Raw genomic sequence first — 27,574 nt, 5'->3', positions numbered from 1 at the left:
ATGCCAGTTAGGCCACCTACTGTGAAGAGGAAAATAAAGCCTAGGGGTCATATTAGATCAGGGGATCATTTAATATTCCCTCCGTGAAGTGATGCTAATCAACTAAAGACTTTTACTCCTGTGGGGATAGCAATGATTATAGTGGCTGATGTAAAATATGCTCGCGTGTCGACGTCTATACCAACTGTGAATATATGATGAGCCCATACAATAAAGCCTAAGAACCCGATAGAAACTATGGCTCAGACTATTCCCATATACCCGAAAAGTTCTTTTTTTCCTGAGTAGTAAGTTACAGTGTGTGAAATTATTCCGAAGCCAGGTAAGATTAGACTATATACTTCGGGGTGGCCAAAGAATCAAAATAGGTGCTGATACAGGATTGGGTCTCCTCCTCCTGCAGGGTCAAAGAAGGTTGTGTTTAGGTTCCGGCCAGTTAATAGTATGGTAATTCCGTCTGCTAAGACGGGTAGTAATAGGAGTAATACTGCTGTGACTAGGACTGATCATACGAAGAGGGGTGTTTGGTATTGGGTTATAGCGGGTGGTTTTATGTTAATGATAGTTGTAATGAAATTGATAGCTCCGAAGATTGAGGATACAATGGCTAGGTGTAGAGTGAAAATGGTAAGGTCTACTGAGGCTCCTGCATGTGCTAGGTTTCCAGCTAAAGGGGGATATACAGTTCAGCCTGTGCCCACATCAGCTTCAACCATTGAGGATGCTTTTAGTAATAGGAAGGAAGGAGGAAGTAGTCAGAAGCTTATGTTGTTTATATGGGGAAAAGCTATGTCAGGTGCTCCAATTATTAAGGGAACTAGTCAGTTTCCAAACCCACCAGTTATGATAGGTATGACTATGAAAAAAATTATCACGAAGGCATGGGCTGTTACTAGTACATTATAAACTTGGTCGTCTCCGATTAGTGTGCAAGGTTGACCTAGTTCAGCGCGAATTAATAAGCTTAGGCCCATGCCTACTATCCCTGCTCAGGCGCCAAATAACAGGTATAAGGTGCCAATGTCTTTGTGGTTAGTTGAGAATAGTCAGCGATTTATGAACATAGGTAAAATGGCCGAGTAGGTATTAGACTGTAAATCTAAAGGCAGAGGTAGAGTCCTCTTTTTGCCAAGTCCTGTGGTGAATGTTCATCTTGAATTGCAAATTCAAGGAAGCAGCTTCAATCCTGCTGGGACTTCTCCCGCTTTTCTTTTCTCGGGGCAGGAGAAGTAGATTGAAGCCAATTGATTAGGGTATTTAGCTGTTAACTAAAAGTTTGTGGGAGATGTATCCCTCCAATCTAGTGAGGATTTAGCTTAATTAAAGTGTTTGATTTGCATTCAATTGATGTAAGGTATAGTCTTGCAATCTTTATTAGGCAGGGGTTAAGTAAATTATACTTGCTTAGGCCTTTAAAGGCTCTTGGTCTGATTTAACCTAAACTCCTACAGGAAGATGGAGAGTATTGGTGTGAGAGGTAGGAGTATTGTGGATATTATGATTGCTGTTGGTAGAAGGGTTATTTGTTTTGTGGAGTGAAATTGTCATTTTATTTTTATGTTGTTTGTAGAGGGGAATAGGGTTAATGCTGTGGAGTAGGCGAGGCGTATGTAGAAATATAAGTTGATTAGTGCTGTAATGGCTATGAATGTTGGTATAATAAGAATATCGTTTTTTGTTAATTCTTGAATAAGCATTCATTTGAGTATGAAACTTGAAAGTGGAGGGAGTCCTCCTATGGAGAGTAGGGTGAGCATGGTGAGGGTTGTGGTGTTGGGTATTATGTTTCATGTTTGGGGTAGTGATAATGTAGTGGTGGTTGCGTTTTGGATGAATAACATGAACATGGTGAAAGTTATTGTGATATAGATTAGTAAGTTTAGTAAAGTTAGGGTTTGGTTATATAGTAGGATAGTTGTTATTCATCCTATGTGGGTGATTGATGAGTAGGCCATAATCTTTCGGAGTTGTGTTTGGTTTAGTCCACCTCAGCCTCCAACTAGGATAGAAAGTAAAGATATAATTAGTATTAGATGTAGGTTGATTGATGGTGAGATTTTATAGAGGATTGATAGGGGTGCAAGTTTTTGTCATGTGAGTAGGATTAGGCCTGTAGTTAGGGGAATGCCTTGTGTTACTTCGGGTAATCAGAAGTGGAAGGGGGATAGTCCTAGTTTGATAACTAGGGCCATTGTTATTAGTATAGATGCTGTTGGGTTGAATAGTTTTGTGATGGTCCATTGGCCGGAGTGTAGTAGGTTAATAATGACTGCTGTTATGAGTAGCGTGGATGCGGTAGTTTGTGTTAGGAAATATTTAGTGGAGGCTTCTGTGGCTCAGGGATTAGAATTTTTTATTATGATGGGGATAAGGGCTATTGTATTTATTTTAAATCCAATTCAGGCAAATAGTCAATGAGAGCTGGTGGTTATGATTACTGTTCCTAGGATGAGGGCTATTAGGATAATGATAAGGATGGATGGATTTATTAGTATGGGAAGGGTATAAACCAACATTTTCAGGGTATGGGCCCGATTGCTTGTTTAGCTGACCTTATTGTAGATTATAGTGTAACATGGTAGCACAGAGAACTTTGAATTCTTAGGGGTAGGTTCGATTCCTATTATTCTAGAAATAAGAGGGTTTAAACCTCTATTATTTACTCTATCAAAGTAACTCTTTTGTCAGACATATTTCTTGTCTTTTATGTTTGAGGGGGAATGCCTGTTATTATAATGGGCAGTGAGACGTGTCATATACAGAGGACTAGTGTTAGGGGAAGGAAATTCTTTCAGAGTAGGTGTATTAATTGATCATATCGGAATCGGGGGTAAGATGCTCGAATTCATAGGAAGGATATTGTGAGCAGTAGTGTTTTGTGTTTTGACAATGAGGATTTTTATGTATAGTTCTGGTGTGTAGGGGTTGTGGAATGCTCCTAGAAATAAGATAGTTGTGAATATATTTATTATAATGATGTTGGCATATTCTGCTAGGAAGAATAGGACGAAAGGGCCTGCTGCATATTCTACATTGAAGCCGGATACAAGTTCTGATTCTCCTTCTGTTAAATCGAAGGGGGCTTGGTTAGTTTCTGCCAGGGTGGAAATGAATCATATTATGGCTAATGGTCATGAAGGAAAAAATAATCATAGTTGTTCTTGCGTTGTGGTTAGTGTGGATAAGGTAAAGGAGCCGTTTATTAGGAGTACTGATAGGAGGATAATGGCTAGTGTTACTTCATATGAGATTGTTTGTGCTACTGCTTGGAGAGCTCCAATTAGTGCGTATTTTGAGTTGGAAGCTCAGCCGGATCACAGGATAGAGTAGACAGCTAGGCTGGATATTGCTAGCATGAATAATATTCCTAGGTTTATGTTGATGAGAGGATATGGTATGGGTAGGGGGCTTCATATTGTGAGGCCTAGGGTTAGGGTAAGTATGGGTGCGATGATAAATATAGTGGTGGAGGATGTAGCTGGTCATAGGGGTTCTTTAGTGAATAGCTTGATTGCATCAGCAAAGGGTTGGAGCAGGCCATGTGGGCCCATGATGTTTGGTCCTTTTCGGAGTTGTATATAACCTAGGATTTTGCGCTCTACTAGTGTTAGGAACGCTACAGCTAAGAGGATAGGGAGGACGAGTGTTAGGATGTTAATTATAAACATTTTGTTGGGGAGAGGATTTGAACCTCTGGGTGTAAAAGTTTAAGTTTTATGCAATTGCCAGACTCTGCCACCTCAACAAAGCCCTGGTCTTGGGCAGGTATGATTTGCGCTTATTTATTAAGCTGAGATTAGATCATTAATTGTTTGAAGGCACTTATTTGAAGTTGGTCTTATTTCTCTTGTCCTTTCGTACTGGGAGAAATGCATAATAGATAGAAACCAACCTGGATTACTCCGGTCTGAACTCAGATCACGTAGGACTTTAATCGTTGAACAAATGAACCCTTAATAGCGGCTACACCATTAGGATGTCCTGATCCAACATCGAGGTCATAAACGCTATTACCGATATTGACTCTAGACTAGGATTGCGCTGTTATCCCTAGAGTAACTTCTTCCATTGATCAAAACTTTGGATCAATAAGTGATATTATGCTTTGGCTAGTAGGCCTAGGCTTTAATCACTCGGAGGGTTTTTTGTACTCCGAGGTCACCCCAACCGAAATTGTCAACCCATATAAAGCTTTGTTAGCCCTTGGTGGTTTGGGTTTGTGATTTTGGGGTTGATTAATTGAAGCTCCATAGGATCTTCTCGTCTTATTTTGTTATCCCCGCCTCTTCACGGGGAGGTCAATGTCACTGATTAAAAGTAAGAGACGGTAAAACCCTCGTGTGGCCATTCATTCAAGTCCTTATTTAGAGAACAAGGGATTATGCTACCTTTGCATGGTCAGGATACCGCGGCCGTTTAATGATTGTCACTGGGCAGGCAGTGCCTCTAATACTGGTTATGCTAGAGGTGATGTTTTTGGTAAACAGGCGGAGTTTGTGTTTGCTGAGTTCTTTTTACTTTTTTAAATCTTTCCTTAATGCACGCCTGTGTTGGGTTAACAGTGTTTTTAATAAATAATTTAGTGTTGGGTTATATTTACTAGCTGTTAATTATCAGTATATTATCAGTTACTGATGTAAGCTTGTGAGAGGAGAAAAATTTCTTGTTACTCATGTTAACAGTATTGCTTCTATAGTTGTATAGAGTAGTCCAATAGTCAGGCTAGGAGTGGGTTTACTTATTGTTGGAATTAAAACATTGTTTTATTGTCGAGCTTGAACACTTTCTCAATTGGTGGCTGCTTTTAGGCCAACTATGGTTTATGTTTATATTACTCTCTAGTTAAGGTTGTATCCATTTCTAAAAAGCTGTACCTTTTTAGACTAACGATTAAATATACGTTAAGACTTGATGTGGTTTTTAGTATTATTTAACGTTGAACTGAAATTCCTTTCTTGGACAACCAGCTATCACCAGGCTCGTTAGGCTTTACACCTCTATTATAAGTCTTCTCACTATTTTGCCACATAGATGAGTTTGTTCTGGTTACTGCTTGTAAGTAGCTCGTCTGGTTTCGGGTAATTTAGCTTAAGGTCTCTTTGCTAAGTTGTTACTAGTTAAGTCATTATGCAAAAAGTACAAGGGGTAAGCTTTGCTTTTTTTTACTTTTAGTGTTTCTTTCATCTTTCCCTTATGGTACTTTCTCTATAGTGCCATTGGTGATTAAATTTCTATCTCCTATACTTTAGATGTATGATGAATGTTTTATTTGATTAGTTTATAGTAGTAGCTGTGGGAGGGGGTGTGGGCTAGGTTTAGTTCAAGATATACACGGGTTGTGGAATCTTCTAGGTGTAAACTAGTTGCTTTGTTTAAGCTACATCTTGTTTTATCCAAGCACACTTTCCAGTATGCTTACCTTGTTATGACTTGTCTCCTCTCATAGCTTAGCATGGGTTAGTGAGCTGGGGCTTTGCTGTGGTACTTGAGGAGGGTGACGGGCGGTGTGTGCGTGCTTCATGGCCTTATTCAATTAAGCACTCTGCTCTTAAATTACTACTAAATCCTCCTTTGGTTTTTAAATTTCATAAAAACTTTCATGTGGGTATGAGGGGTGTTCTTAGTATAGAAAATGTAGCCCATTTCTTCCCATCCCATAGGTTACACCTTGACCTAACATATTTATGTATGGTAGTTATGCTTACTTTCGCTCCCTTTTAGGGTTTGCTGAAGATGGCGGTATATAGACTGAAGTAGCAAGGGTTGGTGAGGTTAATCGGGGTTTATCGGTTACAGAACAGGCTCCTCTAGAGGGATATGAAGCACCGCCAAGTCCTTTGAGTTTTAGGCTGTTGCCAGTAGTACTCTGGCGAATAGTCTTGTTTTGTGACTATTTAGTTTACGACTAAGCATAGTGGGGTATCTAATCCCAGTTTGGGTCTTAGTTGTCGTGTACTCAGATTGTACTAAAGTCACTTTCATGGTTTAGCTTAGTTTTAATTATGGCTTTTTACAGCTTAATTAAGATTTGACTTTATTCTGTGTGATTCCTTAACACCCTTTACGCCGTGTCTCTATTAATTTGGGTCAATCGTATGACCGCGGTGGCTGGCTCGAAGTTTACCAACCCTAGTTAACATGACTTAGTCAAACTTTCGTTCATGGCTTAATTTTTATCACTGCTGTGTCCCGTGGGGGTGTGGCTAAGCAAGGTGTTGTGAGCTGCTAGTGTAGCGTGCTTGATACCCGCTCCTTTTGATCCTTGTGATTTGGAGGGCATTCTCACCGGGATGTGGATGCTTGTATGTGTAAGTCTGTTAAGAATTAATAGAAAGGCTGGGACCAAACCTTTATGTTGATGGGGCTGGCGAGCCCATCTAGACATTTTCAGTGTCTTGCTTTATGAAAAATTTAAGCTACATTAACCTATGGGGTGTAAAAGATGTTCGTATAATTTCATTATGGGGCTTGTGTCAGATTTAGTATTGATTTATTAATAAAATGGTTCATAGATCTAGGGAGGAACCTGTATAGGGGGGTGGTGAATATCTAAGCAGATGATTAGTTTTGTATGGGATAAGGGGGGTTTGATCCACTACGAGATACAGTTTTTTGAGCCCGGGGGGAATAGTGGAGTACTATGACCTGTAACCATTAATTTAATTGCACATGTTGGTTGTGCTAGTCAAATAACAAATACATACAAGTCCAGCTACAATTTGCTTGACTGTGACGAGAACTTTTAAGGTCATAGCTGAGTCTGTGCAAATCCCCCCCCCAAAAAATAAAAAATACCAAATGTATGAAATCTCAGTTATGTGTGAGCATGGGCTGATTAGTCACTAACCCAACGAGATGTCTTATTTAAGGGGAACGAGTGGGCGATTTTAAGTTAAAATTGTCCTGAAGTAAGAACCAGATGTCTTATAAAGATCACTGTTAGCTACCCCCACGATTTATGGGCCTGGTGCGAGAAGAGGGATCCCTGCCGAGCGGGTTGCTGGTTTCACGTGGCATGCTGATTAAGCTCGTGATCTAATGGAGTGGCCATAGTGTTAGCTGACTTGAATTTGTTTCAGGACATGTCCTATGTACGATCAATAATTTTATGTAATATGTAAAATTAATAAAATTTAATATGAGATTTAACTGCTCGTGGGGAAAATAATTGAATGCACAGTTATACATAGCATGTACATTTACATTTACAGTAAGATGCTATTATTGACACGTGGAGGTACATGTGTGTATGATTTATATAACAAAAGTATTATAAAATAAATTATTTTCATTACTGACATAGCACTGTAGCCTTGTGGTTATTCTACAATAAACCTTTTTCAGGGAATAGTTTATGTAGAATTTCAGCTTTGGGTGCTGGCAGTGAGGTGCAATGCTTCTTCCTTGAGTCTTAGGGAGGTGTGGTTTTCTCCTTTTCCAGTTTACAAAGCTGGGGTATTTTGTTATACTACAAAGACTCTTCACTTTAGGAGTTTATTCTCGATAAGACTAGTTACTGGTATTAACACTAGGATTAGGAGAAAATATAAGATGGGTGCTAATTGGCCTACAATTATGTATGGGTGTTCTACGGGTTGACCTCCAATTCACGTTAGGCTTAGGAGGTCTGCGACTAGTATTCAGAATAAAAGTTGGCTGAAGGGTCGGAATATTACGCTTCGTTGCTTAGATGTGTGGAGTATTGAGATGAACATTAGGACAAGGATTGAGAGTAGTAGGGCTAAAACTCCTCCTAGTTTGTTGGGAATTGATCGTAAGATTGTGTATGCAAATAGGAAGTACCATTCTGGTTTAATGTGTGCTGGGGTGCTGAGTGGGTTTGCTGGGGTGTAGTTGTCGGGGTCTCCTAGCAGGTCAGGTGTGAATAAGGTTAGTGTAAGTAGGGTTAAGATTAGTAGTAAGGCACCTAGGATGTCTTTGATTGTGTAGTAGGGGTGAAATGGGATTTTGTCTGTGTTGGATGGAATTCCTGTGGGATTGTTAGATCCTGTTTCGTGGAGGAATAGTAGGTGGACGGTTGCTAGTGCTAGGATGATAAAGGGGAGAATGAAGTGGAAGGCAAAGAAGCGTGTTAGTGTTGCTTTGTCAACGGAAAAGCCACCTCAAATTCATTTGACTAGAGTGGTACCGATGTAGGGGATTGCTGATAGGAGGTTGGTAATGATGGTTGTGCCTCAAAATGATATTTTTCCTCAGGGTAGGATATAGCCTACGAATGCAGTAGCTATAACTGTGAATAGTAGTATTATCCTAATGTTTCATGTTTCTTGGAAGGCGTGGGAGCCATAGTATAGGCCATGTCCTACGTGTGCATAAAGGTAAATGAAGAATATGGAAGCTCTGTTTGCATGTAGATATCGAATAATTCAGCCGTAATTAACGTCTTGGCAAATATGTGTGACAGATGAGAAGGCAGTTGTCGTGTCTGGTGTGTAGTGTATTGCTAGGAATAGGCCTGTTAGGATTTGTACAATTAGTCAGAGACCAAGTAGGGAGCCAAAGTTCCATCATGAAGAGATGTTTGATGGGGTGGGAAGGTCGATAAATGTGTAATTGAGGATTTTTATTAGTGGGTGTGTTTTTCGAATGTTGGTCATTGGTGTTCTTGTAGTTGAATGACAATGATGATTTTTCATGTCATTGGTCATGGTTGAAGTCCATGTGAGAATAATGATGACATACATTGTTTGTATTATAAGCATTACTTTTGTAATTAGTTTTGTGGGGGTTCTTCAAAGCCTTCACCTATTTATAGGGGTTTAGGATTGATTGTGGGTGGTGGTGTTGGGTGTGGGGTTGTTTTAAACTTCGGTGGTTCATTTTTAGGTTTAATAGTATTTTTGATTTATCTGGGGGAATGTTGGTTGTGTTTGGTTACACAACAGCTATGGCTACTGAGCAGTACCCTGAGGTTTGGGTTTCTAATAAGGTTGTGTTAGGAGCATTTCTTTTAGGATTAGTGGTAGAGTTTTTAGTAGTGTTATACGTTTTAGAGAGTGAGAAGGTGGAGATTGTGTTTGAGTTTAATGGGTTGGGTTGTTTACGATACAGGGTATTTGGGGTTCTGCCAGAACAGAATTGGTTTGAGACGACATGAATGATAAGTCTGAGGTGACAACATGGCACCCTGGGGGAACTGACAAGCAAGCATCTGAAGGTATAAAACTGGATCTCAGAGGAGAAGCAGAAGTGGACATGTGGATTTGAGGATTATCAGTACAAGTAAGATCACCCCAGAAGCCTGTGAGTAGGTGAATATCTGAAGTGAGGCAGTTAGAGAGAAGAGGTAGAGGAGGACATGTCCACCAAGAAAACAAAGAAGGAACAGTCAGGGAGTTGAAATGTACATATTATCCCAAGAGCAGAATGATGACAGAGATTCAAGAGTGAATGATCAACGGTGTCAACTGCTAAAAGGCATAAAAGAGATAGAAGACTCAGAAAATTCAGCTGAGTTTACTGACAAGAAGTTTACCCTTGAGAGAGAAATTTCAGTAGAGTGGTTGAGGTGAAAGACAAAATGCCTTCAAGAATGAATTAAAGAGTAATTTACAGAAGAGGGACGGCTACTGATCACTTTGAGAGAAAGTCTTGAAATTTCTAGGTTTGTAGCATCAGCAAGGAAAAGGAAGGGGAAGTATTCATTTTATTTTGTGTTTTGAAGTTTCTGCATACAAAGAAGATGGGTTCAATGGAAAAAGAACAAATGAAGATGTAAGAGAGTGATGACATGCATACTAAAAGGATGGGTTCAATGGAAAAAGAACAAATAAGATGTAAGAGAGTGATGGCAATGACAATTCAGGAAGGCTTATTAATACAAAGACCTAACTCTTGTATGGTTCTTGTTATGTCCCAGGCACTATTCTAAGTGCTTTATACATATTAGTCCATCTTAATCTCATAATATTCTATTAAGACAGTACTATTATCATCCTCACTTGCCCACTATCACCATCTGGAAGGAGTGGGTTCAAGAAATGAACTCAGATGGACTGACTAAAGACACCATGCTCTATCCATTGGGCTATGCTAGTTATAAGGGTTAAAGAAGGAAATAAGAGTAATGACTCCCTTCATGAGACGGGGAAAAGAGAGGAAATACTGGTTTAAGCACAATAACAGGGAAACACCTGAGCATCTTCATATATGATAGGACATCATATGAAGTTCATCATATGAACTAATGACAGTAAGAGAATAGAACAGGGATTAGTGTAAGTATTTAGGACAAGAGAGAAGCACACACTACAGATGAAACAGAAGAACAAAACTTGTCAAACATCTTCTGTAGCCCCAGTTGATAAGGGAGCCCCAGAGGCAGTTATGTAAGGTCAAGTTCAATGTGGACCTCTGGGGGAGGGGAGGGAAGGGAAGGTTTGAGTTTGGAGATGAGCCCAGCAGATAAAGCTGCAAAGTGAGATCTGGGAAGGATGTTAGGATATTGGAGAGAAGTTAATTTAAATGACAGTTATGTTTTACAATTTCAGACAAGAAGCTATTTTCAGTAAAAAAGAAACACAAGTCTTGATAACTTGGTATGCTATTGGCTGAATATTTACAACACAGTGTTTGTAAACATTGATATCAAATTGAGTAAAATTCATACATTTTAATAGGAGCAATTAAAATACAAAACTAAGCAACTGAATCTTCCATCAAGAAATGTTGTCTAACTACAACATCATCATCATCATCATTATTATTATTTCAGGTGTGAAAATATCAATAAATCTCAGACACTGAGAGATGAAATCTATTGTGAAGCTTGTGTAGACTGAAAATAGTTGTCTAGCCTCAAATGGCTTTCATATATTGTTTTTCACAGCCTGACCAAGCAAAGGCTAAATTATGTATGAAATACTGACTCTACCTTTGCTAAATGTCTCCAGAAAACACCACTAAAAATGTCAAAAGAAGAGCTATTTGAAGCAATTGATATCTATAAAATACAATTATAATCCTATCGTAGATGATAATTTATATAAGAAAATGGTTGTTAGTATCAGAATTTTTAACTCTATTTAATAGCTAAATGGATGTCATAGACGTTGGCTAGTACTAAAAGAGGGAGAATTACAGATAATATAAAATCATTTTAAAATATCATACTCTCCCTGAAATACTTCTTTTTCTAGACCTAGAATGAGAAGCAACCAAAGGCCATACAAATGTCATCCTGAACTTTGCCTAAAAGCATTTGTTTTGCAGAAAACGGATGTTTTAAAAATTTAATTCAGGGTTGACAACTCAGTCATGATAAATGTTATTAAATATAAAAAGATAATTTTTCCTCATATAATTATATTCACTTTTTAGATGATTCTTTGTGTTTAGACTGGGTTTATGAACATTTTTGTGAATGCTTTAAGGCCCAAGGAATATTGTTCAACTACATATGCCCTTGATTGATTTCCAAATATAGAGGTGTATTTCATTAAATATAGAGAATTTGCAAAAAAATGTTTTAAAACAAGATTTTACATTTTAAAAAAAGATTTAATTGCAGGTTGATTTTGACTAGTCAATTCTTTTAGAAAAGTTTCAAGGTCTGAGAGTCTGTGTTAAGGCAGAATGTCTTTATGGTGATGTTCAGAAGAGCAAAGGATGCTTATACATAAGCCTTATGTGCTATTGACTGCTTGCTTCTAATAGAATATTTATGATTACATTCCAAAGCCAACTATAAGTATTTTTGCTTTTTTAAAAATATATATACATATTTTTAGGTACTGAACACCTCATTACTTGTTACATATCCCATCACTATACATTATGAGGCAGATAGATACATTTTTAAATAAAATATTAATATTTATTGCAGATATCTGCAGAAATTCTAATTATTTATTTGCCCACTGAATGCAATTATAAATGCTTCCTCATCAAGGTATTGTCATTTTAAGAAGCTTTTTAAGAATGTTAAACTAAGACTAGAAGATAAATTAATAATGGCATCTTTTAAGGTTTTGAAACATGTCTTGGGATTTCCACCTTGGGATTAGAACATGAAACAATGAGCAATGCAAATTAGGAAATGACTTTTAAAGGAAACATAAATATTTCATAATTCCCCAAGGTTAATTATTATCTTTTTTTAAGGACATGTGTCTTCACACAAATATTTAACATTCTTAATATATTTAAATATTCTTAATATATGTTTCGTCCACATATAAGTTTCGAAAGTTAAGCATGAAGAAGGTTCACAGCACAGGGCATTCTCACCTTATTATATGCGTTGTGACTAGACAGGGTGTGAGAATTCTCCTGTTCATCACTCAGGGAGAAGGAGGACAAGTGACTGAAGGGTCCTGGGGTAAGACAGTCAGCATGTGGGAGGGTCTGTGGATGCATCAGAGACTTAGCAGGAGGATGGAGTTTAGTTTGATATAAAGGATGGAGAGAAAAAGGCTTGGGAGGGACAGGCACATCCTGGGAAGAAGAAAGGCATAAAGAGGATGTTAGTGGGCAAAGGTCAAGCTCACTTGGAATTAAGTCTAAATATTATAGACTTTGCATCAGAATCTTATACTAGTTGGAAGAAAACCTCCCATCATATTCTGGATCCTCACAAGACTCCTGCTTTTATAGTGCATTGTCTGTCTCTTCCAGTAATTCCCGTTGGTCGCCCATCTCCAGCCTCTCTTGCAGAACTGATCAAGTGCCCACAGAGTCTCCCAACAGGGCCATGTTTGTTTAAGGAAGGAGAGAGCTCATCCCAAAGTGGGGAGGATGGGACTAGAAGAATTTTCATTGAAGAGGTAGTAACAGTGGAAATTAATTTAAAGGTGCTTGTGATTTGGTCTGGAAGAAACTGGGGGCAGAAAGGGGGAGGGCATCATAGAGGGTATCAAATCATTGTATAATTCATGGTGCCATGAGTTTCCGGTTGAGCTGAGTATGGGGAAGGGCTCAGGAAGAGGTGAGTCTAGAAAGAATGAACGAAGATGTCCATTCCAGGCAGGGTGTTACTTTGGAAAGAAACTGGAGAACAAACAGACGTGCTCAAATGTAGAGGGGAAAGGTAATGAGGTCTTAATTAGAGAGGGTCTTTCCATCCCCTGGAAAGGGATGCCTGCCTGAGGAAGTCTTTGAGAAAGTAAGAGCTGCTAGATGAGGCCTTGAATTATGCGAACAGAACAAGGAAACCACAAGAGGGAAGTCCTGAATCTACAAAGAAAACTCACAAGAAAGACATATATATATATATATGACATATATATATAAGACATATATATATATATATATATATATATACCCATCATAAAAGAAAAGGGCTACTATTTTGCAGATCTTTTTAAAGCACCTCTTATATTCCTGAAATTTTTAATGTAAGGTAATAAATTGACAGTGATTATCCTACAGTAAAATCTCTTAGGGGATAAAACTTCTAAAATAAAACCTGTTTTATTCACCTTTGAGACCTCAGCATCAAGCATAATGCCTAATAGAGCAGATGTTTAATGCAGTAACAATTGAGTTTTCAAAAGAATATAATATTTTCAATGAGGTCAAGAATGCCATTAATAATGAATGAATGTGTTTGGCTTTGTGTGAAATGGAAATTCAGTACAAAATAATGCACATTGCTCAAAATGACATTCAGCTAAACAGGTAAATTCAACTTTTAAGACTATACAATTAATATTTCTTTTCATGTAAGCTGAATTGATTTTGCCAAAGCCATGTATTTTTAAGCCACTGATTGGTTTTCTAAAATTTATGCTGAATGTGTTTGCTGTGTCAGTAGATGCCCCCACAATGGGTTCAAACTTACTTTAAAAACTTACTCCAAAACATACTTTAAAAAACTCTTGGAAAATTTTAAGCAGGTTAGAAAATTAAATTCTAGGGTTTTTAAGTTTGTAAAAATGAGGGGTTTTAACCTTATGTACCTTGAAAATATGACTAAAAGTGTTTTATTTTATTAGTTTCTTGTTTGTGCTTCAAGTGTTTATTTTATATATCAAGCAATTACAAATATACATTCTCATTTCACACACACAGACTACAAACATACACTTATTAAAAAGATAGCATCCTATACACAGTGTTCTGCATCTTATTTGAGGTTTTTTTTTTTCCATTTGATTACAGTTTTGGAACATTTCTATATCAGTACATGAAAGCTATGGATTCCCTATAACACACATTACTGAGTTATCTCACTGATGATAATCATCATTCAGTGATTCTCTTGGAAGTCCCAGGTATATCACCTAAAATATTAAATCACTTAACACAGTCATAAATTTATCTCTTCTTTGCCAGTTTTTATACTTTTCAGGACTTTCTTTTGTCTAATCCCATTGGCTATTGCCTCTAACATTATTATTATTAAATAATAGTCACGTTAATGTGCAATTTAATGGAAGGGTTGTAGTATTTGCCCACTAAAGATGGCTTTTAGATTAAAATGTATTCTAATTGAGTTTTATTTCTCAATCAACCATTTCATTATTTTATCAACAACTAATTAATCGGTGTGGAAAAGGATTAATATGAAAATTGAGTAGTAAGCACAAAGACTAGCTGTGTAAGAAAAAGACAGCATTGTTATTGATAGTTGACAGTGCCTAGGAAGAGGAGCTGAACAGTCTCTGGTTTATAGTCTGGCTTCAGCTTTTTTTGTTTCCCTTGAATGTTTTTTTAAAATTTATTTATTTATCTTTATTGAAGTATAGTTGATTTACAATATTGTGTTAGTTTGGGTAGACAGCAAAATGATTCAGTTATACATACATATATCTATTTTTTTCAGATTATTTTGCCTTATAGGTTATTACAAAATACTGAGTATACTTCCCTGTGCTATATAGTAGGTCCTAGTTGTTTATCTATTTTATATACAGTAGTGTGTATATGTTAATGTCAAACTCCTAATTTATCCCTCCCCCCACCTTTTCCCTTTGGTAACCATGAGTTTGTTTTCTATGTCTGTTTCTCTTTTGTATATAAGTTCATTTGTATCATTTGTCTCAGATGGTTCAAGAATCCATTGTGAGAAAATGTCAGGAGGCAGCCTGTAGTGATCCAGGGGAATCCAAGAGTTCCTTATAGGGAGCAATCTAACCAAGGTCTAACCAATCCAGAGGGAAAAGTTTGAAGAGGGTGTGCTGCCCTGTGTTCTACGCTTCTAAGCTCTCTGGGCTAACCTCCATCTCTCAGGAGTCGGTCAAACCTGAACACTTCTGTAGGGTCAGATGGCATCAGCTATTCCAGGCAGCTGGGCAGGGAGGAGAGAGCAGAATTTTATCAGCATTTGCACAGGCCAAAGAGAGCTAAGAATTTTGGACAAGCTCACTTGAGCACTGTCTGTGGTCAGGACTGTACAAAGCAGAAAGGACCGTTGGTGGTGACAGCCTCTACAGGTATGTCACTGGAGGCACGTTTTCCAATCCGTGCTGCTTGTCTTCTATGCTTTGTGTAGGTTGTTATCCTGCGATTCTTTTTACCTTTGTCCTGGGAATTTGCTTTGCTTTTCTCTTGTGTTTGATCTCCTGTTTCCAGTAGCCCATGTTTTTTCTTTTCCATGTTTCTTCTCATTCACTGGGACTTAAAGGAGCTTCCTGGGGAAATGGAATTTGGGAAGCCAATTTTTGACACCTTGCATGTTGAAAACTTTGTTCTGTCCTTGCACAATTTTTTGTACTAAATCATTTAATTTTTTTGGATTAAATCATTTAATTTTTAAAATTAAATCCAAAATTCTAAGTTGCAAAATAATTTCCTTCAGAATTTTGAAAGTATTGTTACACTGTAATAGTGTTACTACACTGTTACTATTTTACACACTTTTCTCAAAAACATATTTTTTATGTATGATTTCTACAGCTTTTCTGTTTTACAGTTATTTTTGTCAATTCTCATCAGTTCCTTTCTTTTACTTTTCTTATGAGCAGGAGATCTTACTGTTCTTTAATTTTCCAAATTGAATATTTAATTGATTTATTTTTATTCTCTTATTCATTAAACATATTTAGAGTTATAAATTTTCTTCCAAGGGCTATTTTAACTATATTCTATAAGTTATAATAGATAATTTTTTCATTGTCTTTTTCTCCACATAGAAATTTTATTTTGAATTTCCCCTTTAATAAAATAATTTGTTAAAGAGCAAATTTTTCAACATACAGATGACAGGGACTTTTTGTGTTTTCTAAATTTGTTATTAATTTATAAAATTTTTGTGATCAGAGAAATTTCTCTGTATTATTTTTATCTTGGAAGTTAATAGTTTTTTTACTGAGGTAGAGCTGATTTACAATATTATATAAATTTTAGGTGTACAACATTGTGATTCACAATTTAAAGATTATACTACATTTATAGTTATTATAAAATATTGGCTATATTCCCTGTGCTCTACAATGTATCTTTGTAGCTTATTTATTTTATAAATAAATAACTACATAGTAGTTTGTACTCTTAATTCCCTACCCCTATCTTGTATTACTTTTATCATGCCAACTAAAAGCTTTTCCTTTTGGGCCTAATCTCAATACATGGTTGGGTTTTGTGAAGAGTCCACAGATGTGCAAAAGAATAGTTTCTGTTTTGGTTTGGCTTTTTTGCAGGATACAGAGCCCAACTACATTTATATTAATTCAATTTACTTTAGAGGATCTATTTTTACCTACTGTCCTATGTAATCTATCAACAACTATAAAATGAGTTAAAGTATTTTACCACCAATATATTTTCACTTTTTCTCATCCTATCTCTTGCTTTTGCCTTATGAGCGTTGATGTTATATTTTAATGTTTAGATACTCTAATGATTGTATTTTCCATGTAAAGTTTATCCTTTAGCATATAAGGGGGTCTTGTTTGTCTTGTTTAAGGAAATTTTGGCCTGAATTCAACCTTCCCATTCTGAACATTATAACCTCTCCTTTCCTTTTGTTTGTAGCACCTAGAACACTTTGTTATCCTCAGCTGTTCTCAATCACTTGGTTTAACAGTCCCAGCTTAAAGACTGCTTTTTCTGTTATCTAATCTAGGAACTTTTCTTTTCCCTTTTTTAAAAATTTATTTATCTCAATAGTAAAGGAATCTTTCCTAGACCATAAGTTTTTGCAAGAGGTTCATATGAGGAAGGGACCACCGCCTGAGATTGTCTTTGTGCTCCAAAGATACAGGCTTTGGGGTGTGAGTCTGTTTTGTCTTTATTTTTCCTCAAACAATGAAGACTGTCAGCTATACAGTATTTCACATACAGTATTTCACAGATAAGCAACTTATCTGTGTCCAGGCTGTCACAGAAAGAGAGAGCCTCCTGCAAATATGACTTCCTCTGTGATTCACTCTATAGCCTTACCTCCTCCGATTCCTAGAACAAAATCAGTTCAGGGATCTTCTGTTGCCAACATATGCACCCATGCAAAGACAAGGGATTGGGGGTTTGCATATTAAGGTGTATCCCACACATCCAAGATGGGTATTTTCCCAAAGAACAGTGATTTCATTAAATTCACTTATTTTAGAGAATAAAATATATTCTGACTTATTTCTGGCTTATTTTTCCTTTAAAGTCTGAAAAAATGATTTTATTAAAGTCACTTATTTTAGAAAATAAAATATGTGCTGACTTATTTTTCCTTTAAGTCTGAAAAAAATGTCACTCATATATTTCATATTTAGAACACAAATATTATAAATTGAGAATATTTTTAAATTTATACTTTGATCCGGCTGAATAATAAAATTCCAATATAACATAATTTGCTTATTCTTACTTTTTCCAATCTTCAGTGGCATTTTCTATGCATTTTCTAATGGTATTTGATACAAAGGAATGAATTTCAGTTCATCATTCTTTTGTTTTCTATGTATTATATTATGATGTCTACTGTAGCAGGAAGAACACATGTATCCCCAATTAAACTGGGTTTTCAATTTTTCCTTTATTAAGATTCCTCATAAAAGACTCTCAACATTTACTTAAGCAAAACTTTAAAAATTATAATATTGAGTACTCTTTGTCTTCAAACATTCCTGAAAATTGAACATCATTTCCAAGCCCCAGATGCCTACTTTGGAAATGTCTTACTAATTATGATGTCATAATACAATTTTTAGTTAAAATTCAAGGCAAAAATATAAGGTTAGGGCTAGGTATGTTAATAATGAAAGTAGTTATGAAACAGAAACAGACTCACAGACATAGAGAACAGACTTGTGTTTGCCAAGGGTGGGAGGTGGGGGAGGGGAATGGATTGGGAGTTTGGGATTAGAAGATGCAAACTATTATATGTAGGATGGATAAACAACAAGGTCCTACTGTATATAGAACAGGGAACTATATTCAGTATCCTGTGATAAACCATAATGAAAAAGAATATGAAAAAGAATGTAGTGTATAACTGAATCACTTTGCTGTAGAGCAGAAATTATCAAAAAATTATAAATCAACTATACTTCAATAAAATTTTTAAAAATAATGAAAGCAGATATAAAATCTTATTGCAAATAATTTCAAAAATTTCAAAAAATTAGCCTACTTCTTGTCAAATTCCAGTAGGTTAACACTGATAAATATATAACTTATATTTATGGTTGATAACATAGCTTATCTAGACCTAGGTGTTATGTGATGACCTCTGTCATTTCTTATTGTTTATGTCTATATGAATAGTGGAATATTCAATCTAGATTATTTTGCAGGAGTCTTTTTAGTAAAGTTATCTTCTCACTCTCTGAAGATTATTTTAGTCAAACATAATTGAAATGATAAGTCATATACCTAGTTGGGCACATGAACGGCAATAGGGTGCAACAGGCTTAAGGAATAACCAACTAAGGACTCTCTGTCCATTGCAACAAGTTGGAGAGCCATGACTCTTTTTTTCACCCTCAGGACTATACTTATTAGATTCTTGTAGTTGAAAGAATCTCAATGATGATGGAAAGTACGGGATGGGGCAAGAGACCCTTACTCAGGAAATCTCACCTAGAATATACATGAGCTGTGTCTAGCATTCAGAACTACAAAAGAGACCAATGTAAAACCATATACAACAGGAAAGCTTAAAATCTTTTTTACTGCTTTAGGTTAGGAGTTAGCCAGCTTTTTCTGTAAAGGCCCCGATACTGTATTTTTTTTTAACATCTTTATTGGAGTATAATTGCTTTACAATGGTGTGTTAGTTTCTGCTTTATAACAAAGTGAATCAGCTAGACATATACATATATCCTCATATCTCCTCCCTCTTGCATCTCCCTCCCATCCTCCTTATCCCACCCCTATAAGTGGTCACAAAGCACTGAGCTGATCTCCCTGTGCTATGCGGCTGCTTCCCATTAGCTATCTATTTTACATTTGGTAGTGTATATAGTCCATGCCACTCTCTCACTTTGCCCCAACTTACCCTTCCCACTCCCCGTGTCCTCAAGTCCATTCTCTACATCTGTGTCTTTATTTCTACCCTGCCCCTAGGTTCTTCAGAACCATTATTATTATTTTTTTAGATTCCATATTTATGTATTAGCATACAGTATTTGTTTTTCTTTCTGACTTACTTCACTCTGTATGACAGACTCCAGGTCCATCCACCCCACTACAAATAATTCAGTTTTGTTTCTTTTTATGGCTGAGTAATATTCCATTGTATATATGTGCCACATCTTCTTTATCCACTCATCTGTCAATGGACACTTAGATTGCTTGTATGTCCTGGCTATTGTAAATAGAGCTGCAATGAACATTGTGGTACATGACTCTTTTTGAATTATGGTTTTCTTAGGGTATATGCCCAGTAGTGAGATTACTGGGTCATATGGTAGTTCTATTTTTAGATTTTTAAGGAACCTCCATACTGTTCTCCATAGTGGCTGTATCAATTTACATTCCAACCAATGGACAGCTCATCCAAAATGAAAACAAATAGGGAAACACAAGGTTTAAATGGCACATTAAACAAGATGGACTTAATTGATATTTATAAGACATTCCATCCAAAAACAACAGAATATGTTTTCTTCTGAAATGCTCATGGAACATTCTCCAGCATAGATCATATCTTGGGTCACAAATCAAGCCTTGGTAAATGTAAGAAAATTGAAATCATATCAAGTATCTTTTCTGACCACAATGCTATGAGACTAGATATCAATTACAGGAAAAGAATCTGTAAAAAATGCAAACACATGAAGGCTAAACAATATACTACTAAATAACCAAGAGATCACTGAAGAAATCAAAGAGGAAATCAAAAAATACCTAGAAACAAATGACAATGTAAACACGATGACCCAAAACCTATGGGATGCAGCAAAAGCAGTTCTAAGAGAGAAGTTTATGGCAATACAATCCTACCTCAAGAAACAAGGAACACCTCAAATAAACAACCTAACCTTACACCTAAAACAATTAGAGAAAGAAGAACAAAAAAAACCCAGATACTGTATTTTGTAGGCTTTGCAAACCATATATTCTGTCGTAATTACTACTGCTATGATAGTGTGAAAGCAGCCTCGGATAATATATAAATGAATAAGCATGACTGTGTGCCAATAATGCTTTATTTAAGAGGTGGTGAATCAGATCTGACCCACAGGCTATAGCTTCTAAACCTAAAGGTTTGAAAACAACACACATTAATAAAATCTTTTTAACGTTTGACCTGCACCCTACCTCCCTTCCAATGAATTATCTTGAGGTTGGTACATTTTTCTCTGGAGATCACTATTCAAAATGATTCTTGAAAATGAACATCATTCTACGCTGCTTTGGTATTCAATAGATGAATCTCATAAGGTTCTAGTTTTTGAGGGAAGAACAGGAATCGTAAAATTCTCCTGTATGTGTTTTTATCAGTGAGATATGTAACATAGTTATTTCCCATAAAATCCTTACAGTGCTTTTCACTTACTTGAGAATTGTCTTTTTCAATGTAAAAATACTTAGAACAAATTTTTCAAAAGAAAAGAAGCTTTATTTAAGAGCTTTATTTTTAAAAAAGAATTGACAATTTGGCTTGATTATCATATCCTGCAAAACTTCAAGAACACATGAAGTTATGAAGTAAATAACATCTTTGTTCATTACAGAAGGATTACCAAAAACATGCAGAGAATAAATTCATTTAGTTTTATTTGTTAAAAGAACTACAGAGCCAGTAGAATTAGATATTGACAGAGACATCATAAAAGTAATGCTATAGCAATATCTGACGCATTCATCACTCTAGAAGAAGCCCACTTTCTACTCAGCCATCAAGTCAAATTGTTTAACCATAAAAGCTCTTTCCATTGCAACACTCAAAAGGACATTGGAATGCATATGGGCTCTTCATTAAAGCCTACACATCTGAGGCTCTTTTGTTCCATCTGTTTTTTTAAACCTCCTTTCCTGTGGTTTGGTAGTGAAAGGTGAAAATCCATTTTCCCTTTGCTCTCACTGTCCCCTCTACACACCACACACAGTTATCTGTGCCTTTTGAAACTCAGAGCACCACTGCGTGAAATTACTGGAGCCTTTAACTCCATCCTTTCTTCCCTCTTCCCACCTCTTTGGGAAAATGAATTTTTTTCTTTTGTTAACAACACATTTTTAAATGCAGCACTTATAGTCAGCTTTTCTTTCCTGCCTGGAGCCTATAGTAATCCAAAATCAGAATTTTAGCATTTCTGCTAAAGTTTTAATTTAAAACAACATCCCGTTCATAAAGTCAAGGACGATTACAATGTATTTCTTAAAGAGTGCCTCCTTCGGCCAAAGAGGTATCAACATTTTACAGACATGATCTCAGAAACTCCAAATTACTAAGAAGAGATTCTAATCATCTACATTTCACTAAGATCAAACCAAGATAACTTAGGTCTCTTAATTTTGAACATATGGCATAACTTCTTGCTTATCAGCCCTAATTTTAAAGCATCCATGTGAATTTTAAAAACAGACATACTTAAAGCAACACATCTATTTCAGACACTGACTTGAACAAAAAAATTTGAACTTGTTAAATATGAAAAAGTTAGCATATGCTTAGCTACTTCAAATTCCCTATTAAAAAAAATTAAAGGACTAAAACATAATTGTGAAGATAGGATTTGGACTATTTAGTTCTGAAAGTTTGTGGTTGTCTGAAAGCAAGTTTCACAGAGCAGATAACATAGATAAAGTGTGAAGATATTTGACTAAGACATGCTCAAGAGAAAAGAAAGAGGAAGTATTTTATAATCAATCACAGTGGGCACTAGAGCATGAAAATGCTGAGTTTTATGTTTTTCTATACATATAGTTTAATTTTCATCCTACATTCTGACATGGATTCATTTGGGGAAAAAGGCGCAATTTAAGTTGAAGAAGTTAGAAAGTAACACAGAAAAGAGGCTTCTCTGATTTCTCATCATGGTGGGAAGAAAGAAGAGAATGTATTTGGCGGCCCTTTAGTAGGAAGTCAACTCCTTTCTTCCAAAATTATAATGCTCCTAAAAGAAATGATAACAACAGTAAACATTTAAAAATTTGCATTCCCTTTAAGGTGTCCAGAGCTCTTTCACAGTGACTGTTTCATTTAATCATGAATGGATATGAGTATGGGTACCATTAGAAATGAGATTAGTAGCCCCATTTTTCTAGGATGAAACTGAAGTTCAGAGAGTTGACTGATCTTCCCAGGATCACACCAAGCCCATGTTCTTTCCATTGCATTCTATCGTAATGTTTCTCTCCTTTGCAGGAAGCAGGAAAGTTACTGCTGGAGCAGTAGGCTCCAGTAACCAATAGTGAAGGTAGGGTCCCTTAATGGATTAGGCAACCAGAGGGCCAGGCCTTGGAGTCTGTAGCCTGAGTGTGAAGTAGACAGGTAAGAGCGAGAAAGTACAGAGGGTTGCAGAGAAGGTTAAGAGTAGCAGGAAAGAGACAGAGACCAAGGTTCAGATATTTAGAACCCACTAGGATATAAGCTCCATGGGATCAAGGATATTGTCTGCTCTGTTTCCTGAGAAAGCACCCATATCTTTATTGGCACAAACATAAATGGCTGGATGCTAAGAAGAGACAAAACGGAAGTGAATGTGGATAGAAGTAGCGACACCATCCATCAGGGACACCATCCACAGGAAGGACTACAAGCCCAGGAATACTTTCCAGTCCCTTCTCCCCTACACTCCTGTGCTCTGTGGTCCTTCCACCAACATGGGCAGCTAAGGCTTAATACCATCTTCATATCTCAGGGTAGGATTTTGGTGGTGACTGTTAAAACTGAATTTCAAAGAGAAATTCAGTACATTTAATGTACAAGATACATTAAATGTATCCTTCATATTGTTCATGTTAACAAAGTGTTATAATTTTTAAAAAAAATGATCTTGTGGTTTTTAATATCCTGAGGTTTTGTTCCTTTGACTCTACTATTGTTTCACCAAGAAATTTAAGTGAAAGTGTTGATGTTCACCAACTAAATTGTGTTTCCTGTACACAGCCTGTCACCCAGTCTAAAATCACTTTTCAGAGAGATCTAGAAAGGCAAAAATTATCCCCAAAGTTCATTACAAGGATTATCCCAGAGTCTTTTGTGATTATGAAACAAAGGAATCGAAGCATGGTGTCTTCTACACTTAAAGGATGCAGAAACAAGAAATCCAGACACAGCCAAGACTTCACTTTCATTATAGAAAGCATCTTTGTTTAAATTTTAGGTTGCCTACTTAGCCTTCCTATTCAGGATATTTGCAACGGAAATAGTTGTCAAGTTTGCCAATGTAAAAACAGGAAAAAAGTAATTTTAGTAGCAAATACCAGGACCCTGATACAGGCTGTTATATATGGTGTCTTTCATATGAACACACACACACACACACACACACACACACACATATATAAATGTATATATGTTATATATACATTTATATATGTATATATAAATGTATATATGTCATATATACATTTATATATGTATATATAAATGTATATATGTTATATATACATTTATATATGTATATATGAATTTAATTTTGAAAAGAAATCATTTCTCTCCCAGGGATTTTAGTTTAAGGAAAAGCAAACAAAGTATAGTTATTCAAAGGGAAATAATGACAATGAATCATATTGATAATTTCTTATTACTCCACAAATAGGAAGTAAATAGGACATGATTTTTTTAAAAAGGAAAAAAATCAAAATAAAAGAAAATATTCCCTACCCCAATTTTCTCAATCAAAAAGAAAAGAATCAAAGTAAACTCTGTGGGGGTAGAAGTAGTCTTATTTGTCATGATTTTGACCTAGACAGTAGATTATAAGATTTTCCATCTCTCCAAAGTTATGACCTGATTAATACTTGCTCTTTTTTTTTTTTTTTTTGGGATCATCTAAGGATGTGAAATATCAGAAGGGTTCCAGTAATATTTAAGGGCACGAACACAGAATTTCATAGTAAGGAGGTACCTTCGAAAGTACTTCATACAACACACTCATTTTGCAGATGTGTAATTAAATCCAGGATCAGGAATGACTTAGTCTAACAGCATGCATTTTAAGAGTCAACATCAGACTGCCTGACTTTTTAAAATTTCTCTTTCAGTTAATTGTCCTTACACCTAACAATTGGGGAAATACAAGAAAGAGAAATGTCTAGAAAAGTGGTAAAGCCATAATTTTGCTGACATAGAGCCAAGGAAAATGTATGTCCCTTGTCAAACAGGGCTATCATTATGAGTAGTGGCTCTATGGAATGTGGAAATTCTCATAAATGGAGGCTTACTTACCTCTTTTGTGTAAATCAAATACGGAAAAGTTCTTAGTTCAAACAAAAAAGAAGGCACCTAATCAATGTTGTTTGAAAGGAAATGCCCCTGGCAGGGGTAGCTTTGAGCATCATTAGTCATAGAATTCTTGGAGCTGGAAGGGAGGCAATAGGTGGGCCAACCCAGGGTCTCTCAACCCCAGCATTAGTGACATTTGAGGTAGGATAAGTCTTTGCTGTGGGGGACTGTCCTGGATACTGTAGGATGTTTAGCAGCATCCCTGGCCTCTACCCACTGGGTGCCAGCAGCATGCTCAGCCCCAGTCATGACAGTAATATCTGGGGCAAAGTCATGCCAGTTGAGAACCACTGGTCCCCTCATTTCACAAATGCACTGAGTAGAACTGGTTAACCACACAATCACAACTAGAACACATACTTCAGAGCTCTTTCTGAAAAACCAACCTGCCCTAGTTTCCCTTTGGTTCAATTATGTATCATAATGAATAAGGGCATCAGATTTGCATGAATGTGGTTTCTGAAATGTGAGGTGAAACTAGCCTGACTTTAGAATATGCTGCAAAGGGCCAGTCCTTCTATCAAATGCAATTCATGAGGGCCTAATACTTCCCAAAAGCCATTAAGCCACAGATTGAGAAAAACACCTCTATTTTTCTGAGCCTACCCTATGGGATAAATATCATATATACTTGCTTTTACTTGAGCAAGTAAAAGATGCTAAGCCTCTCAGCTCTACTGGACAAAGATAACTGACAATCTGGGTCCTGGTAAGTTGTTTCTTACCAAATGCATTTTCTGTTTTCAAGGAAAAGTAAGGTAAAAAATATTAAAGATCTAAAGGTTCAAAAAACAAATTTGTATTTGGATGGCTGGGCTACAGTAGATTAAATTTCACTTAGGATGTCTAGATTTGGAGGTTAGAACATTATTTTTAAAAACCCTATAAACCTACCAGCTCTCCCATCTCAAAGGAATAACCAGTTTTGAACTTACAAATTTACTACAAATTGTTCTTTTCACACAGCCTTTGAGATAAAGAAAAGTACATTTTTAATCCTGGCGCTTTTTTTTTCCATATATTTATTTTAAATCACTTGCTTCACTAACCTGATTTCAGTTTTCACAGGTTGGACTTCTAAAGCTGTCTTTGGTTTCTTTAACGGAACTTAAAAAATAGTTTATTTACCAGTTTTAGCTCTCTGTTTCATTCTGTCCTGTGCACCCTCTTGATTGCTCTTCTCATTTGGATTTATTGTTTTCTCTGCCAAAATGACAAACTCACAGTTATTTTATCTTAGATCACAGTGAGGAAGAGAAAGTTTCCAAGTCTCTTCATATGACTCAGCTTCAAATTTCTATATCTTGCTGTGACCTTTACATTTGTCATCATGCAAAGCTGGCCTAATCTCACCCACACTTTAAAATATCTAACAATCTCTCCAATAGTTAGAGATTATAACATTTATTCTAAACACATCAATCTTAGCATTTATATTCAAAGAATACATACAGTTTTTTACTACATCCTCCTCTAAATATATTCTACCTAGAGTCCATTTCTCATAGGTCAAAGAAAATGTTCATAGAGAAAAGAAAACCACAAGCCCCTCACCCAGGTTGCATTTCCTATGTACACTTATTGATAACTAGCCCCCCAGATATGTTAAGGAAGTTGTAGAATTGAATCTGTTTAGAGGGGGAGGGAGGAGATCATTGTAGACAATGTCCTGGGAGAGGTGTGACATACAGTATAAAAGACAAAACTATACCAAAGCCATGTTGTTGTCACCATATAGTTGTATTCACAGGCTGACACTGACTCAAAGTTCAAGAAGTTTTGAGAAATAGACTCCTCTGAAGTAAAACATAAGAACACATCTTTTCTCTTGCCAACAAATAAAATGAACTTTCTAAACTTTGAATAATATTTATCTTGGCTATTACTTAAAATTATTTTTACACAGCTACCTTCTCCTCTTAAAATTCTGTTGTCTGATACTTTTCAGGTGAAACCAATGGAGAATTTTAAACTCTGTTTTAACAAAACCTTATTTTAAGTACTATTTGTCTTGCCTTTCCCTGGCTTTTCTCAAACAAATATAAAGGAAATAAAACCTTACTTTAAAACCATAATATACAAAAATGTTTAAATAAAAATAAAATAAAACAATTTTTTTTTAATTTTAAAAATTTGAAGAAAAGAAACTTAGCCTTCCAAATAGAAGTAATAAAAGTTTAGATATAATGACTACAGCTTTTTATTTCATAAACTTCAACCCTATTAGATGTAGATAAAAATGAAAATAAAGATTGAATTCAACCAAAACAAAAAACAAAGAAAAGGAATATAATTTACATGAGAGGTTCTAAATATGGTAATCATCACCTCTCATAAATAAAGATATCTGGGGACATCACGAGTTAACAAAACATAGGACATATTTATATAAAGCTTTCAGATTATCATTGTTTTCCAATAGACTGGGGTACAGTCAGACACTACATATTCACCAATTTGTTAAACTACTAATGCTTCAAAGCTTAACTAATTATTAGAATTCAGTTGCTTAACTAATTATTAGAAGTATTCCATCTATTATGATAGAAGTGGCAAAGGTCTTCTTTGTGTGTCTGTTTTAAAGCAAGTAAAAAGACTCCCTCTTGTGAGAGCACCAGAATCACAATTAACTGCTGAACCATCATTGACAGGAAAACACTGAACTCACCAAAAAAGATACCCCACATCCAGAGAAAAAGGAGAAGCCACAATGAGATGGCAGGAGGGGCGCAATCACAATAAAATCAAATCCCATAACTGCTGGTTGTGTGACTCACAAAC

The 27,574-nt window shown here is 36.1% G+C and overlaps 1 protein-coding gene across 1 annotated transcript in view; it reads right to left on the bottom strand.

The window, feature by feature from the left end:
- Positions 1-12,210: 12,210 nt before the first annotated feature.
- Positions 12,211-27,574, bottom strand: part of MLIP (muscular LMNA interacting protein) — a 107,127-nt gene continuing 91,763 nt past the window's right edge. The window contains exon 12 of the mRNA XM_073787805.1: positions 12,211-12,456. Within this exon, the coding sequence (XP_073643906.1) occupies positions 12,211-12,456 (246 nt within the window). The remainder of the gene's footprint in view (positions 12,457-27,574) is intronic.

This window comes from Tursiops truncatus, chromosome 10, assembly GCF_011762595.2.
Source record: "Tursiops truncatus isolate mTurTru1 chromosome 10, mTurTru1.mat.Y, whole genome shotgun sequence".
Classification (NCBI taxonomy): Eukaryota; Metazoa; Chordata; class Mammalia; order Artiodactyla; family Delphinidae; genus Tursiops; species Tursiops truncatus.
This window is presented reverse-complemented; position numbering and strand designations above follow the sequence as displayed.